Below are 18,550 nucleotides of genomic sequence, written 5' to 3'. Positions count from 1 at the left end.
TAAGTTTTGTATTTACAGTGCCAGGAGATTTAACTGTATAAAGAAAGCAATGACGACAACAAAGGAACAAAACACAAGGTCTTTGAGACACAGCATGGAACACCACATGCCAAACGTGATGGACCTAAATCAGGGGTCCCCAAACTAAGGTCCACAGGCCAGTTAAGGCCTGAGGGACTTGTTTATCTGGCCCGCAGCGACCCCTGCTGCCGCCGCCCGCTCTTATCAGCACTGCGCTGCGCGGCTGCCCACTTCCGGGTCGGAGGAGCACTGAAAATAGTTTGTGCGCATGTGCAAGCATTATTTGCGCACGTGCAAGCATTATTTCCGGTGCACATCCATGTCGGAGGAGGCCCGTGCACGTGCGCACAAGCTATTTCTGGTGCTCCTTCGACCCAGAAATAGCATGTGCGCATGCGTAAGGACACATGCTCCCCCTCCCTCCAGCCCAGTGCATGCTCAGCGCTGGAGACACTAGCCTGAGGTGCGGTAAGTTTGCTGACCCCTGATCTTAATAAATCACATATGCCATATTGTAGGTGGAAATGTATGAATTAAATTCTGACAGAATTAAATGGGTAGTTAAAGATGAAGAATGATAAATAATGATGTGCTCCCTCTTCAGCCTAGATCTCCTAGCCGACTTTGGAGTTAAGTCTGATGTTAACCAGTTCCAGTTTGTAAAGATGTGTGCTGGCTTATTGGAAGAACAGGAAAATGGGCAAATTTAAGAGTGCATTAATGTATGGCCTAGAGAGCCTTCCAGATGAAGTGTGCTTACATTGAAAATAGGTACTGGAGGCAAGTCTCTTGTTTCCTTCTGCCCCTCAAAGGTTTGTTTGTCTAGTACATCCTTTTGGGAAGAATGCAGCTCCCAAAACAACTAAACCACACAACAAGCTGGTGTGTACATTGCTATTAGTTCATTTGGATAAGTATGTAAGAAGAGTCATGTTGGATCATCTAGTCCAGTGTTTCCCAAACTTGGGTTTCCAGCTGTTTTTGGACTGCAACTCCTATCATCCCTATCTAGCAGGGGTGATGGGGATTGCAGTCCAAAAACAGCTGGGGACCCAAGTTAGGGAAAAACTGACCTAGTTCACCTAGGTCCAGCATCCTGTTCTCACAGTGGTCAACCACCCAAGTTGGTGGTCACCACTGCCTCCTGCAGATGGTGCTGTGGTCTAAACCACTGAGCCTCTTGGGCTTGCTGATCAGAAGGTCGGCAGTTTGAATCCCCACAATGGGGTGAGCTCCCATTGCTCTGCCCCAGCTCCTGCCAACCTAACAGTTCAAAAGCACACCAGTGCAAGTAGATAAATAGGCTGGAAGGTAAACGGCATTCCGTGTGCTCTGGCACTTGTCACGGTGTTCCATTGCACCAGAAGCAGTTTAGTCATGCTGGCCACATGACCCAGAAAGCTGTCTGTGGACAAACACCGGCTCCCTTGGCCTGAATGAGCGCCGCAACCCCATAGTCGCCTTTGACTGGACTTAACTGTCCTTGGATCCTTTTCCTTTACCTTACTGCCTCTTGTGGGAGAGAATTCCCATGGCTGAACTATATGCTGTGTGAAGGACTATTTCCTTTTAATGTGAGTGGGTGTGTCCAGTGGCGTAGCGTGGGGGGTGCAGGGGGGGCCAGCCGCACCGGGCGCAACATCTGGGGGTTAGGGTTAGGGGGCGCAAATCCACGGGTTAGGGGGCGCAAATCCATGGGTTAGGGGGCGCAAATTACTTGCCTTGCCCCGGGTGCTGACAACCCGCGCTACGCCACTGGGTGTGTCAGCAGCAGCAGTCTAGTGCCCTTGCCATTACTTTTCCTGATTCTGTTACATTTGCGTGAGTTGAGAGGTTAAGTTCCTTTCATTGTTAAATTAGTTCTCCTTTCTTGTTGAGCTGCTTGGATGTGCCCAGCTCCTAGCATTCTGCTAGGATTTAAGGTAAGGGCAACTAAGGAGGGGTTGGTGTTGTTAGACTCCCTTCAGCTGCAGCCATCGTGACCACAGCAAATTGCTGTAATTTCCTATGTATTAGCAAACTCATCTATGAGTTCATATCCTTGTGTAGCCAAAACGGCGCTCAAAGAGGGAGGGATCCGCTCAACTGAAGTTTCTTATAGAATCAGAGTTGGAAGGGACCATGAGGATCATCTGCAATGCAGGGATCTTTTTGCTCAACGTGGGGCTCGAACTCACAACCCTGAGATTAAGAGTCTCATGCTCTTAATTATGAAGATTATTAAGGAAGGTAAAGGTAAAGGGACCTCTGACCATTAGGTCCAGTCATGACCGACTCTGGGGTTGCGGCGCTCATCTCGCTTTATTGGCCGAGGGAGCCGGCGTATGGCTTCTGGGTCATGTGGCCAGCATGACTAAGCTGCTTCTGGTGAACCAGAGCAGCGCACGGAAACACCGTTTACCTTCCTGCCAGAGCGGTACCTATTTATCTACTTGCACTTTGACGTGCTTTTGAACTGCTAGGTTGGCAGGAGCTGGGACCGCGTAACGGGAGCTCACCCTTTTGCGGGGATTTGAACCGCTGACCTTCTGATTGGCAAGTCCTAGGCTCTGTGGTTTAACCCACAGCGCCACCCGCGTCCCTATTAAGGAAGACTCCCAAACAATTTTCAAGTGGTCCATGCTGGGGAGGGAAGGAGTTTTGAGAACTGTTGCTACAGACAATTCTGCTTCACCTTGTGAGGAGTACTCACCTGGAACAAAGTGAAGACCATGTAGTACTTGAAGATGATGCAGCTGATGCTTCAGACATCACAGAGCTGGGCCAACTGAGCTCCAGAATGGAGCCCAATTTCCTAATGGTGACAGAGCTCTGTGGCCACAATGTAGAGAAAGTGTTGGGAAGTAGGGACTGTAAGGGAGTATACTGAAAGTGGGTGTGGCTGGCTGCAGATGCACATAGGAGCACAGCATACTGCATTTTGTTGCAGGTCTCCCTAGTTTGGTTCTCTATCCATCACCTCCTTCATAAGCTGTGTAGTGCTAGAAGTCTGAATGCTCCTTTTTTTTTACATACACATGTAAACATCTCAGAGTTGGTTCTTGTCAAGTTCTGAGAGGAAGTCTATGTGCCCCCTTGTATCTGATGGAGACAAACAGCCTTCAAATTGGCTAGGATTCCCCGTCTCCAACACCCCAGTCCTTTATTTGAAACAGAGAATGATCCTCTGGAGTCACCCTGAAAGTTATTCCCACTTACTGTTGGTTAAGCTAGAACTACACCGGGGGTGGGGAATGAGAGCAGTAGATCTGGAAAGGGCTCCAGGGATCTAGTCCATGGGTAGGCAAACTAAGGCCCGGGGGCCGCATCCGGCCCAATCGCCTTCTAAAGGCGGCCCATGGACGATCTGGGAATCAGCATGTTTTTACATGAGTAGAATGTGTCCTTTCATTCAAAATGCATCCCTGAGTTATTTGTGGGGCATAGGAATTCATTCATTCCCCCCCCAAAAAAAATATAGTCTGGCTCCCCACAAGATCTGAGGGACAGTGGACCGGCCCCCTGCTGAAAAAGTTTGCTGACCCCTGCTCTAGTCCAACCCCCCTGCAATGTGGGAATAAGCTAGGGTCCTGAGGGTGCTAAGAGTTGTTAGCAAACCCTATTCTCTTTCTGGGAATATGAAAGAAAGAAGAGAAAAATACGCAGGTTTTTTCCACAGGAGCAAACCTTGCACAGGTTGCAGAATTTATTTTTCTTAGTGCAGAATTACAGTTGCTTTGAGCACACTGCATGCACACCCCTATCTGCAGGTTCCTTTCTGGGAAACAAGGAGACCAATAGGGGTTTCCCCAAACTTAGTCTTACCCACTTTGTCACACCAATCCCCCTTGTCACCCCCTCCCCTATCTGCAGGTTCCTTTCTGGGGAACAAGGAGACAAATAGGGGTTTCCCCAAACTTAGCCTTACCCACTTTGTCACACCAATCCCCTTTGTCACCCCTTCCCCTCCCCTTCCTTCCGAATTTCAGGCCTTGGATCTCATACCTGAGGCCAAAAAGCAAACGCAGGCAGGTTTGCTGAAGCTATCCCCCTCTGGCGACATATCTCAATCTCACAACAGCCACCTCCAGTGCTTCCTCCTTCTACAGTCCCACCCTCTCATTTAATGGCTTTGATTACAGTCCACTCACAGCCAACAGGTCCAACTGCCTCAACCACAGAGCAGGCATCTAACGCTCTTGGAAGAACGCAATGGCTTGTCTGAACTTGTTCCTGAAATAAGACAGTCTGGGCGTGGCCCTCTGGCTGTGTCCTCTGCCCTTGGCTTCCTTGCTGTCCCCCTTGAACATGCCAATTCCACCTCGTGCTGATGGAGCACAGTTGTTGTTGGCGTTCCCAGTTCCTAGCTGGGCCAGGTCTTCCTCACAAGCCCCCAAGAGCTCCTTTAACTCTCTGGGAGCATCTGCTCGGAGGTACTGCCACGCCTTGCGGCCGTTGTGGTCCCGAAGGCTTGTATTGGCTCCGTAGGCTCCCACCAGCACTTTGATGACCATCTCATGGCCTTGGAGGGCAGCCAGGTGCAAAGGGGTTAGTCTGCCACTGGCTGAGGGCATGTTGACATCAAATGGGTAACAATTCCGTTCCGCAAAAGAAATCACCTCAATCAAGTCTTCATGGCGGCCATGTTTGGCCAACCAGTGGAGGACAGAGAAGCCCGTCACAAAGTCTCTCCTGGAGAGCAGGCTGGGGTCCTTGGCCAGTAAGTTGAGGATGCTCTCTGCGTCTCCTTGGGCGACAGTCAACATCCACTCGTGCTCCACTGGATCCAGAGCTAAGGACAAGTCATCAGTGTTCCCATCCATGAGAGGTTCCTGATCTGGTTGGGTGTCCAGCACAACGCTCTCCTGATGGGAAGCTGTCACCCACATAGGTTTGGCTTGGCTGCTTTGGAAGAGCTTATCCTTCAATCCCTTCCTTCTCGTGCTACCGTAACCCATTGATAGTCTGGCTGTGTCCACCCCCGTTGCCCAGTTCCCCGAACGCCTGCTTGACCTGTTCATGCTTCTGCTGAAGTTGGACAACAACTGTCCTCGTCGGAGAATTAAGCTTTCAGCCCGGCTGCTGGGCCTGGGAGACTGGCTGCCAACAGCAGTCTGCGGCCGAGCACGGGTGGCGTCTTCCTGTATGCATGGCTTAAAACCTGGAAGCACCTGTTGTCCCTCTTCCAAGCCATCTTCCCTTTGTTTTTCTGCCATGTCGTCTCCTCCAGAGTGCACCGATCCCCCAAAGTCCCTGGGTTTTTCCTGACTCTCCCGTTAAGTCGCTGTCAGTTTCTGGAAGAGCCACATGTTCAATGTGTTGCTTTCCTGTGTAGATAAGAAGGAAGCTCCTCCTGAGGTCTCAGTGCTGCAGGGCTTCCTGATTCTGCATGCAAAGGGGAACAGAAACTTTAGTTTTGTTACAAAGGAGGAAGAAAACACTTATTGCGAAACTGACAACTGCAAGCAGCAACCATCTGGCCAGAGAAGGATAGGGTTCCACTGCAAGTCTACACTGCCATTGTTAAGCAATGGTCTTTAAGGTTGTATGCATACCTGCAGCACAGAGAGATAGTTTGTTATGGGTACTGAAGGTTGATAGGAGACCCCTATTCCTACAATTTGTATAGTTAGCTGGGAAGAGGGATTGACTGTTAAACCACTCTGAGAACTGTACTTCTGTGAAGGAATTAAGTGAGTCACCTAACAACTTTCAGCACGCTTAACAAACTACATTTCCCAGGATTCCTTGGGGGGGAGCATGACTATTTAAAGTGCCACTGCTTTAAATGTATAGTGCAGATTTCTATTGCTCCACTGTCGCCTCTACACAATAAGGTTTTTGAAACTCACAACAATGGTTGGCGGCAAGATTGGGTCATTTGAAGAAAAACAACCCAGCAGCACAGGAAGTTCTTCATTCATTAGAACCAACTAAAGTGTGACAGATTAGTGAGCAAAATTGCATGGAGTCCAGACTCCAGAACTCCTCTTTAGGCTGGTCTGTAAGACAAACAGGAGATAGAGGGGAGTTGTGCTGCGAACCCGCAGTTTGTATTAAGATAGAGTGCAGGAGGCACTGGATGTACTTAATTAAGATTAGGACTTAATTAGATTAGACTGTGCTAAGTGCAAGACAAAGTGCAAAATTTATCACAGCCAGATCTAATTAACAGTGAAATCCAGTGCATGTCTTTTCAGAAGTAAGTCTCACTGAATGACCTTATTCAGAAGACCCTCTGAATAAGTGCGCATAGGAATGCAGCCTTTGGCAAAGTAAAGCTTTCTCCACTTCACATTTTTGAACCTTTCGTTCCATTTTGCTTTTTACTTTATAATATGTTCATGGGCGGGTGTGCATTTGCAGAGCATTCAATACTTGGTAGTGAAAATATCTCATATACTGTGCATTGTATAGATGAGTGCTTGCTGTTAGATATACACTGTGTCTTTTCAATGGAGCATAAAATAGACTGGTGGTTCTGGAGACCACTTTCAAGAAAGAGTCCAAGTATGCTAACAATGAGAACTATTTCTCCAATAAATGATCAGGGTGTTTAGAGACATAATTCTGAACTGAGTTAGGATGGCTCAGATTTTATTATGCCATTCCCTGGTGGGATGTGTGCTTATTCATCATATATAGAGTTATTTGAAATTTGACTGTTTCTGTAAGTCAAACACCGTGAAATATTGTCATACTGGTAAGACACTGTCAATGGTTGAATCTGCACTATACATTGAAAGCATTATCGTACCACTTTTAACACCCATGGATTTCCCCCAAAGAATGATGGAAAGTGTATATTCATTAAGGGCTGTGGGAGTGCATAGGAGAGCCTCTATTCCCCCTCGCAGAGCTAGAATTCCAGAGTGGTTCAATAATCAATTCCTCCTCTCAGGGAACTCTGGGGAATCTAAAACCTGTTTGTCAGAGACATACACAGGTTAAATATTCCAGAGCCAAAAAGAACAACACCCACTTCTTTTCCTCCAGAGATGAATTGAAGTTTCCTTTTGCTTGGTGTTGTTGAGACACATTTTGAGAGGTACACAGGCATTCAATGTGAAACAAACATCTTTTTCAAGGGGTTGCCCAACGTTTTGGGCCCTGGGCACATCTGCACACACCCACCCACACCCACACCCTCCCACCTATTCTATTGATTTCAGACCTATTTCAGCAGATGAAAAAGACCTGGCAGCACCAGCACCCTCTGGCAAACACTTTGGCAAATTTTGGTCTGATTTTAAAATATTTTTTTAAATGGGCTTCTGACACTTCTTTTCCAATTGTCAAAAGTGTTAAATAAGCTCCAAAATGCAAACACAGTTGTCTCTCCGTTGTTCCCTTTCCACTGTAGTTTGGATAAACAGGGATTATTGATCTGTGACTTTTTTCCTCAGCCAACATAGCAACTTTCAGGGTTATTTTTCTGTTGGGGGGGGGGGCATCAGAAAGATTCTGGAAGTCTCCATGCAAATGCCCTCTGTTTGGGCAGCCCTTCTTATTTTAGCTGTCCTTGCAACAGCCCTGTAAAGTAGGCTGCTGATCTTTTAAAGCAGCTCCTCCTAATCAGTAATAACTCACACAGACATAACTTTATGGTAGCTAAGAAAAACAGCCCTCATAGCCTCCCACTTGTCTTACTCCTCCAACATAACACCCAAGAGACAGAACCAGATTGCCTGCTTTAATTGTTTCCATATTACAGCTAACTAAGGGCTTAGTTAAGCACTGAGCCTAGGGCTTGCCGATCAGAAGGTTGGTGGTTTGAATCCCCACAATGGGGTGAGCTCCCATTGCTCGGTCCCTGCTCCTGCCAACCTAGCAGTTCAAAAGTATGTCAAAGTGCAAGTAGATAAATAGGTACCTCTCTGGCGGGAAGGTAAACGGTGTTTCTGTGCGCTGCTCTGGTTCGCCAGAAGCGGCTTAGTCATGCTGGCCACATGACCCATGGCCAATAAAGTGAGATGAGCGCTGCAACCCCAGAGTCGTCCACAACTGGACCTAATGGTCAGGAGTCCCTTTACCTTTTAAGCTCAAGTATATTGGTTTGCCTATGGCTACTTATGTGTAAATGGCCTAAATTCAGACCTCTCGGCTCTCTCTTGCTGCACTGTGCTAATGCATAGTGGCACACCAACAGTCCAAACACAAGCTATTATGATTCAGTGGTGAAAGAAATGCTCTCTGCACCTACTCAAGGACACCATCCTTTGTTCTTATTTCATATGCTCTGGGCATGACCCCAACACACAAATTGAGCTTGAATGTCTTAGGTGTGGATTCAACAACATGCAGGCAGAGCAGTTTGCAATGTTCACCCATGTAATGAACATACAACATAATGCTTTTGATACCCTCAAGCTGTTCATTTCTACCTAGGAATGTCCTGACTGCAGGATAAAAAGTGGGAGAAAGCCATGCTTTAAACTGAATCTACTGTACTTCTGAAGTAGGAATTACACGTGGATGAACTGATATGTAGCATTTATATTAATAGTAGTTATCCTTGTGTTCAAAATGCTTGGCAACCCTTATCAGAGGCGAACTTGGGTAATATGGCACCATGAGCGAGGACAAAATCCACCCCCCCACACACACCACTGCGCACTCAGGGTGCATGAGCCAGCTCGTCTCCACCGTTGACCCAGTGGCGTAGCGTGGGTTGTCAGCACCCGGGGAAAGGCAAGTAATTTGCGCCCCCTAACCCTAACCCCCAGATGTTGCGCCCGGTACGGCCGGCCCCCCTGCACCCCCCACGCTACGCCACTGCGTTGACCCTCGATTCGGGAAGCGCCCGCAGGATTGTGACCTGGCTGCAGCTTCCCTCCCCCAAGTGCCACCTGCGCCTCGTCGGGGAAAGCGAATCTCCTATCTGCAGCAGGGACCAAGAGAGGGGAGGGGAGGAGGAAGCAAAGACGCCCGCAGGAGCAGCAGCTCAGACCATGAGGATGCCTCCCCCGCAGGTGGATCTCGGGGCACGCACGCACCTCCTCGGCTCGTGCCCTGTGCGGGGTACCCGCTTGCATACCCCGAATCGGCGCTGCCCTTATTATGACCCTTGCCAATAGTAGTAGCATTTCCCAAAGACGGGGAACGATGGCTTTTCCCGAGTTTCTCTGGGGAATCCCAAGGGGCAACTTTCTGAAGTTCATACCCTGACGCGACCGTCTGTAAAACGAACTCTGAGACGCTGCCACGAAAGCCCTGACTTCAGCGTAGCGCGAGAATGATCCGGCGTCTTGCATGAAAAACCACCGTCTCATGTTCCACTTAGCCTTCGAACTACCTTCCCTGGGTGCTGACGTTTAGACACCTGTACACTTTCTTTTGGGGGCTTCTGAAAAACAAACCCCCCTGGGAAGTCCTAGCTATTCCAGTAAAGGATGAGGAAGCAGTTTGGGAAGGGTGGGGAAGTTCCCAACGCTTTTCATTTTACCTTTTCCAAGCGTACCTGCAGGGTGGCGGGGGGGGGGGGCAGCGGCTCGGACCAGGTGCTCCCCAGGCCTTTCCCAGCTTGGAAGCCGCTGGGGCACCTTGCAGAGGCGCAGCCGTCCTCGGGGCTCCTCCCCCCCTTCTGAGCCTAGTGTTCCTTCCGCGTCTCAGCGCAGTCTCCAGCCAGCGCCTCTCCGGAGTTCCTTTGTGCAAAGTTTGCCATCGGTGAGTTTCGAAGCGCTGCAGAAAAGCAACAGCGTGACCTTTGCTCTCGACCTATTGGCTGGGATAGATTAAGCCGCCGCATGTGATGCTGACTGCGTTCTTCCGCATGGCGAGAAACTTAAACAGCCAGCGATCTTTTATTCCGGGACAAGCAAAAGAGTGGTGGTCTCCGGACGCAGCTGTACATCTCCCCTTCTGCGGAGTTGCAGAAGTCGGATTTAGGGCGGTGCGGATGGTTCTCCCGCAAAATTGAACAGACCCATAACTGAGAAGATCCGTTTGGGGGCGCCAAATTTTGACTTCTCGCTGGAAACCAAAGATGACCAAAGCCTGCCCCTATCCAGGGACAACGGTCCCCAAATGGACTGGCACCTTAAAAACCGTTTAGGGGTTGCTTACCTATCTAGTCTACAGTCCGGGGCCGATTCGTTCTATGGTTCCGGAGAGTCGATCTGCACTATGCATTTTTAAAGCAGCGTGGTACCACTTTAAGCAGCCCCGGCTTCCGAAAAAGAATCACGGATACTGCATTTTGCTCAGGGTGCTGAGAGTTGCTGGGAGGCAATTCCCCTCCCAGAGCTGCAAATCCCAGAGTTCCCTGGGAAAGAAGGGTTGTGAAACCACTCTGTGAATGAGTGGGTCTCCTAGCAACAGGGGGTCTCCTAGCAACTCTCAGCAGTACACCACGTCCTAAACTTCAGCTCCCATAATTCTTTGGAGGAAGCCTACTTTTATCACACTGTTGTTGTTTAGTCGTTTCCGACTCTTCGTGACCCCCTGGACCAGAGCACGCCAGGCACTCCTGTCTTCCACTGCCTCCCGCAGTTTGGTCAAACTCATGCTGGTAGCTTCGAGAACACTGTCCAACTATCTTGTCCTCTGTCGTCCCCTTCTCCTTGTGCCCTCCATCTTTCCCAACATCAGGGTCTTTTCCAGGGAGTCTTCTCATGAGGTGGCCAAAGTATTGGAGCCTCAGCTTCACGATCTGTCTTTCCAGTGAGCACCCTACTTTATCACACTACTTTAAACTATATAGCGCAGATGGGGGCCAGCCATTCTCAGTGGGGGACTTCCTAGTGCTGCCAATCCCTTCCTGATCAACTGTTTGACAGTGGCCAAACAAAGAACAATCAGGAGTGTCCTTTGGCAGACATGTCTTTACCTGCTCCACACCTGGCACCACACGTGACACATAGAAAGCTGCTTTATATACCAAGTCAGAACATTGGTCCACCAAGCTCAGTATTATCTACACTGACCGGCAGCTGCTGTCAGGGGCTTCAGTCAGGGAACAGTCCCAGGCCTACCTGGAGATGCTGGAGGACTGAACCTTGGGCCAGCTGCATGTGAGACATGTGCTCTACCACTGAGCCATGGTACTTACCTGATTTTAGGTGTGGGGTTGGTGGGTATATTTGGGAGGGAGACTGCCTTGTGGGCCAAGCTAGGCCCCATGCTGGGCTTAGGTAGGTCTGGTGGGGCAGAGTTTTTGCAAATCAATTCTGCCTGCTGTTAATGCAGGAAACCAGTTCTGCTTGAGGAGGATGTGTAATGCATGTAATGGGGATTGCTAAACTAATAACAACAATATACTTAACATAGAATCATAGAATTTTAGAGTTAGAAGGGACTATGAGGGTCATGTAATCCAACACATTGCAATAGGATTTTTTTTTTTGCCCAATGTGGGGTTCATACCTGTGATTCTCAGCTTAAGAATCTCATGCTCTGCCAACTGAGCTATCCCAGTAGTTAATATGGTATCAATTCTAATCTGTTACCTCTGAGGATGTGGACAGGCTGCTTGGATGAGTGAAACCAACCACCTGTTTCCTTGATCCTTGCCTATCCTGGCTTATAAAAGCTAGCCGGGAAGGGCTGGGGGATGGGCTTTGCAGGGTGGTGAATGCTTCTCTCTGTGAGGGAGCCTTCCCAGACCTGCAGAAAGAGGCGGTCATCCAAACGCTTCTTAAAAAACCATCTTTAGATGTGGCCAATATGGCCAACTATCACCCAGTCTCAAATCTTCCATTCTTGGGCAAGGTGATTGAGCGAGTGGTTGCTGAACAACTCCAGGCATGCCTGGAAGAAGCAGACCATTTGGATCCCTTCCAGGCCTCATCATGGGACTGAAACTGCCTTGGTTGCACTGGTCGATGATCTCTGCCGGGTTAGGGACAAAGGTGAGAGCTGTTTTCTAGTTCTGCTGGATCTCTCAGCGGCTTTTGATACCATCAACCATAACATCCTTCTGGACTGTCTAGAGGGGCCGGGAGCTGGGGGCACTGCCATACAGTGGTTCCACTCCTTCCTCCTGTGCTGTGTTGGTGGGGGAGGGTTGGGGGGGATGAGTGTTCAGACCCCTGGGCTCTCACTTGTGGGGTGCCTCAGGGTTCTGTCCTCTCCCCCATGCTTTTCAACATCTACATGCAGCTGCTGGGAGAGATCATCAGGGGATTTGGGCTGGGTGTTCATCAGTATGCAGATGATACCCAGCTCTACCTCTCTTTCAAATCAGAACCAGTGAAAGTGGTGAAGGTCCTGTGTGAGTGCCTGGAGGCGGTTGGAGGATGGATGGCGGTTAATGGATGGAGGTTGAATCCTGACAAGACAGAAGTACAGTCATACCTAAGATTGAAGTTGCTTCAGGTTGTGTGCTTTTGGGTTGCGCTCTACGGTGACCCAGAAGTAACAGAATGCATTACCTCTGGGTTTCACCACTCGCGCATGCACGGATGGTCAAAATGACGACAAGCACATGTGCAGAAGCGGCGAATCGTGACCTGTGCAGACGCGGGTTGTGTTTGCTTCTGGATGCAAACGGGGCTCCTGAACGGATCCTGTTTGTATCCAGAGGTACCACTGTACTGTTTTGGGGGGATAGGAGGCGGGCAGGTGTAGAGGACTCCCTGATCCTGAATGGGGTAACTGTGCCCCTGAAGGAGCAGGTGCGCAACCTGGGAGTCATTTTGGACTCACAGCTGTCCATGGAGGCGCAGGTCAATTCTGCGTCCAGGGCAGCTGTTTACCAGCTCCACCTAGTACACAGGCTGAGACCCTATCTACCCATGGACTGTCTTGCCAGAGTGGTGCATGCTTGAGTTACCTCTCGCTTGGACTACTGCAATGCGCTCTATGTGGGGCTATCTTTGAAGGTGACCTGGAAACTGCAGCTAATCTAGAATGCGACAGCGAGACCACATAACATGGGTCTTGAAAGACCTTAATTGGCTCCCAGTACATTTCCAAGCACAATTCAAAGTGTTGGTGCTGACCTTTAAAGCCCTAAATGGCCTCAGTCCAGTATACCTGAAGGAGCGTCTCCACCCCCATTGTACTGCCCGGACACTAAGGTCCAGTGCTGAGGGCCTTCTGGCAGTTCCCTCACTGTGAGAAGCCAAGTTACAGGGAACTAGGCAGAGGGCCTTCTCAGTAGTGGCACCCGTCCTGTGGAACGCCCTCCCACCAGATGTCAAAGAGAGAAACAACTACCGTACCACACTTTTAGAAGACATCTGAAGGCAGTCCTGTTTAGGAAAGCTTTTAATGTTTAACAAACTATTGTATTTTAATATTTTGTTGAAAGCCGCCAGAGTGGCTGGGGAAACCCAGCCAGATGGGCAGGGTATAAATAATAAATTATTATTATTATTAAGCTTTATAAGACTGCAGCTTTCCAATATCACAAGAATCTTAGGTTCTGCAGCAACCAGCCCACACAGCTTTCTCAATGGAAGTTGCAACACTGTGGTCTAGAATATTATTACCATATTGGTTATTGCAAATGAGAGACATAAAGTATGTTAAAATCAATGATTTTTAGGCCAGTTTAGGCTGACCAACCCCTTCATGGATCACTGCCTTGCCGTGGCGAAGGGGCTTGAAGAACTCAGAGAAGCTATGAACTACGCCGAGCAGGGCACACAAGATGAACAGGTCATAGAGGAGAGTTTTGACCAAACGTGATCCACCTGGAGTAGGAATCGGCAAGCCACTCCAGTATCCCTGCCAAGAAAACTCCATGGACAAAGACAACAGGCATATAAAAGTTATGACACTGGAAGATGAGCCCCTCAGGTCGGAAGGTGTCCAACATGCTACTGGGGAAGAGCGGAGGACAAGTACAAGTAGATCCAGAGCTGATGAAGCGGCTGGGCCAAAGCCGAAAGGACGCTCAGTTGTGGATATGCATGGAAGCGAAAGGAAAGTCCAATGCTGTAAAGAAAAATATTGCATAGGAACCTGGAATGTAAGAACCATGAACCTGGGTAAGTTGGATGTGGTCAAAAATGAGATGGCAAGAATAAATATTGACATCCTGGGCATCAGTGAGCTAAAATGGACGGGAATGGGCGAATTCAGTTCGGATGACTACCATATCTACTACTGTGGGCAAGAAACCCGTAAGAGAAATGGAGTGGCCCTCATAGTCAACAAAAGAGTGGCGAAAGCTGTACTGGGATGCAGTCTCAAAAATGATAGAATGATCTCGATACGAATCCAAGGCAGACCTTTTAACATCACAGTAATCCAAGTTTATGCACCAACTACTGGTGCTGAAGAAACTGAAATTGACCAGTTCTATGAAGACTTACAAAACCTTATCGAAGTGACACCAAAGAAGGATGTTCTGCTCATTATAGGGGATTGGAATGCTAAAGTAGGGAATCAAGAGATAAAAGGAACAACTGGCAAGTTTGGCCTTGGAGATCAAAACGAAGCAGGGCAAAGGCTAATAGAGTTCTGTCAAGAGAACAAGCTGGTCATCACAAACACGCTTTTCCAACAACACAAGAGACGACTCTACACATGGACATCCCCAGATGGGCAACATCGAAATCAGATTGATTATATTCTCTGCAGCCAAAGATGGAGAAGCTCTATACAGTCAGCAAAAACAAGACCTGGAGCTGACTGTGGCTCAGATCATCAGCTCCTTATAGCAAAATTCAAGCTTAAACTGAAGAAAGTAGGAAAAACCACTGGACAGGTAAGATACAATCTAAACCAAATCCCTTATGAATACACAGTGGAAGTGAGGAACAGGTTTAAGGATTTAGATTTGCTGGACAGAGTGCCTGAAGAACTATGGATGGAGGCTCGCAACATTATACAGGAGGCAGCAACTAAAACCATCCCAATGAAAAAGAAATGCAAGAAAGCAAAGTGGCTGTCCAACGAGGCCTTACAAATAGCGGAGGAGAGAAGGCAAGCAAAATGCGAGGGAGATAGTGAAAGATACAGGAAATTGAATGCAGATTTCCAAAGAACAGCAAGGAGAGACAAGAAGGCCTTCTTAAACGAGCAATGCAAAGAAATAGAGGAAAGCAACAGAATGGGAAGAACCAGAGATCTGTTCAAGAAAATCGGAAATATGAAAGGAACATTTCGTACAAAGATTACCATAATAAAGGACAAAAGTGGTAAAGATCTAACTGAAGCAGAAGACATCAAGAAGAGGTGGCAAGAATACACAGAGGAATTATACCAGAAAGATATGGATGTCTCGTACACCCCAGGTAGTGTGGTTGCTGACCTTGAGCCAGACATCCTGGAGAGTGAAGTCAAATGGGCCTTAGAAAGCACTGCAAATAACAAGGCCAGTGGAAGTGATGGTATTCCAGCTGAACTGTTTAAAATTTTAAAAGATGATGCTGTTAAGGTGCTACACTCAATATGCCAGCAAGTTTGGAAAACTCAGCAGTGGCCAGAGGATTGGAGAAGATCAGTCTACATTCCAATCCCAAAGAAAGGCAGTGCCAAAGAATGCTCCAACTACCGCACAATTTCACTCATTTCACATGCTAGCAAGGTTATGCTTAAAATTCTACAAGGAAGGCTCAAGCAGTATGTGGACCGAGAACTCCCAGAAGTGCAAGCTGGATTTAGAAGAGGCAGAGGAACCAGAGACCAAACTGCAAACATGCGCTGGATTATGGAGAAAGCCAGAGAGTTCCAGAAAGACATCTACTTCTGCTTCATTGACTATGTAAAAGCCTTTGACTGTGTTGACCACAGCAAACTATGGCAAGTTCTTAAAGAAATGGGAGTGCCTGATCACCTCATCTGTCTCCTGCGAAATCTCTATGTGGGACAAGAAGCTACAGTTAGAACTGGACATGGAACAACTGATTGGTTCCAAATTGGGAAAGGAGTACGGCAAGGCTGTATATTGTCTCCCTGCTTATTTAACTTATATGCAGAATTCATCATGCGAAAGGCTGGGCTGGATGAATCCCAAGCCGGAATTAAGATTGCCGGAAGAAATATCAACAACCTCAGATATGCAGATGACACAACCTTGATGGCAGAAAGTGAAGAGGAATTAAAGAACCTTTTAATGAGGGTGAAAGAGGAGAGCGCAAAATATGGTCTGAAGCTCAACATCAAAAAAACGAAGATCATGGCCACTGGGCCCATCACCTCCTGGCAAATAGATGGGGAAGAAATGGAGGCAGTGAGAGATTTTACTTTCTTGGGCTCCATGATCAGTGCAGATGGTGACAGCAGTCACGAAATTAAAAGACGCCTGCTCCTTGGGAGAAAGGCGATGGCAAACCTAGACAACATCTTAAAAAGCAGAGACATCACCTTGCCAACAAAGGTCCGTATAGTAAAAGCCATGGTTTTCCCAGTAGTGATGTATGGAAGTGAGAGCTGGACCATAAAGAAGGCTGATCGCCGAAGAATTGATGCTTTTGAATTATGGTGCTGGAGGAGACTCTTGAGAGTCCCATGGACTGCAAGAAGATCAAACCTCTCCATTCTGAAGGAAATCAGCCCTGAGTGCTCACTGGAAGGACAGATCGTGAAGCTGAGGCTCCAATACTTTGGCCACCTCATGAGAAGAGAGGACTCCCTGGAAAAGACCCTGATGTTGGGAAAGATGGAGGGCACAAGGAGAAGGGGACGACAGAGAATGAGATGGTTGGATGGTGTTCTTGAAGCTACTAGCATGAGTTTGATCAAACTGCGGGAGGCAGTGGAGGACAGAAGTGCCTGGCGTGCTCTGGTCCATGGGGTCACGAAGAGTCGGACACGACTAAACGACTAAACAAGGCTGACCAAACAGAATACAAGCATTCAGTTTTCCCTTATGCTACCCGATAGGCAGATGTGAACTTTAAAAATCTGCTTCTCATTAATTATAGGGAAGATAAAAGCAGTATCTTTTCCAGTCTGCATCTTCTCCTAAGCATTTCTTGAGATATCCACTAGGGGTAGTGTGTGATCCGTTTATTCCTAAATGAAACTGATGTTGCAATCCTAAACACATCACTTGCAAAGGTAAGTAGTACAGTAAGTCTAATTTGACTTAATGGGACTTACTTCCAAGGAAGCATGCACTGCTAAGGAGTTGCTTATTGTGCTGAACCCATTAGCACTTAGCTAATTCCTATTTATTTTATAAGATTTATTACCTGCCCCTCACCATAAGGTTCCTGGGTAGGTTATAGCAATAGAATGTGCACTTATTTAAAAAAACAAAATAAAACCACTACCAAGGTAAAACACATGAAACTGCTCCAATGGGTTGGGGTCTATATAACTTCAGCTTATAGAGGTGAGTCCCAGGAAAAAAGTACCTTAGTGGTCCAAGACTAGGATAAAGAGGTGCATCTTGGGTGAAGTTGTTTGGTGAAGGTGCTAGTCACACCTCTGTAGGGAAGGCATTCCACAATTTGGTGGCTGCCACAGAGAAAACCCCCTCCTAGGACACAACTCCCCAACACCTGAGAAGGTCAGTAGGGATGGAAATGGCCTTTCAGATATTTGGGACTTTGGTTATTTTGGGCTTTAAGCAATAATGTGAGCACCTTGAATTGGTCCCAGATACAAATGGGCACAAAGGGATACAATGGATACAAAGGGACGTGGGTAGTGCTGTGGGTTAAACCACAGAGACTAGGACTTGCTGATCAGAAGGTTGGCGGTCCTAATCCACAGAACGGGGTGAGCTCCCGTTGCTTGGCCAGCTTGTTTTTTTTAAGGCTTTAATTTTTTGTGAAAGGTGGAAAGGGAGTGTGTCTACATGGAGAGTTCCATAAGAATAAGTTTAATGATAATGATAGATTTATTTTTTTGTACCCTTCCCATCTGTCTGGGTTGTCCCAGCCACTCTGGGCAGCTTCAGCAAAAGATATAAAAAGAACACAGCAGAAAATCACACATTAAAAGCATCCTGATACAGGGCTGCCTTTAGATGTCTATGGGAGGTCATATAGTTGCTCATCTCTTTGAAATCTGATGGGAGGGTGTTCCACATGATGGGCACCACTACCAAGAAGGTCCACTGCCTGGTTCCCTGTAACTTCACTTCTTGCACTGCCAGAAGGACCACAGTGTCCAGGCTGAACAATAGGAGTGGAGATACTCCTTTAGGTATAAAGCACTGAAGCCATTTAGGGCTTTAAAGGTCAACACCATTGTGCTGTTGTTTGTGGATTCCAATATGAGTGCCCTTCACATATGGTGCCTGTGGTATGCACAGTGCAGTCCTGTGTCTACAGTTAATAGGTGGAGAGTGTTACTCGCAGAGCACCTAGTTGAGGCTGATCCAGTTCTGATCTCTTCCTATGCTCCACTGTAAGACTGTGACCAAATGAAGATTTGTGGCTACCTCAAGCCAGCTTTCCTCTGTCTTCCCTTAACCTCTGCTCTCACTTTGCTTAACATCCTGCCTCATGAAGGGTTCTGGAGAACTGAAGGTTGCTCACTGTTTTGAGATATTTCAGGCCAGTGTCCAGTCTGGTCCTGTTCTCAGAGTAGCCAACCAGAATGCCTGTGGGAAGCTTGCATGCAGGACATGTGTGCAAAAATACAACACAGTTTCACAACAACTACAAACTGGCAAGTCCTTGGTTTGAATGTCACCTCCTCCCAA

The 18,550-nt window shown here is 47.8% G+C and overlaps 1 protein-coding gene and 1 long non-coding RNA gene across 3 annotated transcripts in view; both read right to left on the bottom strand.

Annotated features, from left to right (window-relative positions):
- Positions 1 to 18,550, bottom strand: part of LOC309523514 — a 293,380-nt gene that overhangs the window by 14,009 nt on the left and 260,821 nt on the right. The window lies entirely within an intron of this gene.
- On the bottom strand, positions 3,668 to 9,576 carry SOWAHD (sosondowah ankyrin repeat domain family member D). Of its 2 annotated transcripts, none has more exons than XM_082207302.1 (2): positions 9,461 to 9,576; positions 3,668 to 5,385 (listed from the first exon to the last, which is right to left on the bottom strand). In XM_082207302.1, exon 2 carries the CDS (start codon positions 5,214 to 5,216, stop codon positions 4,191 to 4,193), a length of 1,026 nt encoding a protein of 341 aa, XP_082063428.1. In that variant the 5' UTR covers positions 5,217 to 5,385; positions 9,461 to 9,576; the 3' UTR covers positions 3,668 to 4,190. The 2 variants fall into 2 exon arrangements, with proteins under 2 accessions (XP_082063428.1, XP_082063427.1); XM_082207301.1 differs by having other exon boundaries at positions 9,446 to 9,574.

The sequence above is a fragment of the Podarcis vaucheri genome (assembly GCF_965113315.1).
Source record: "Podarcis vaucheri genome assembly, chromosome: Z".
Taxonomy (NCBI): Eukaryota; Metazoa; Chordata; class Lepidosauria; order Squamata; family Lacertidae; genus Podarcis; species Podarcis vaucheri.
This window is presented reverse-complemented; position numbering and strand designations above follow the sequence as displayed.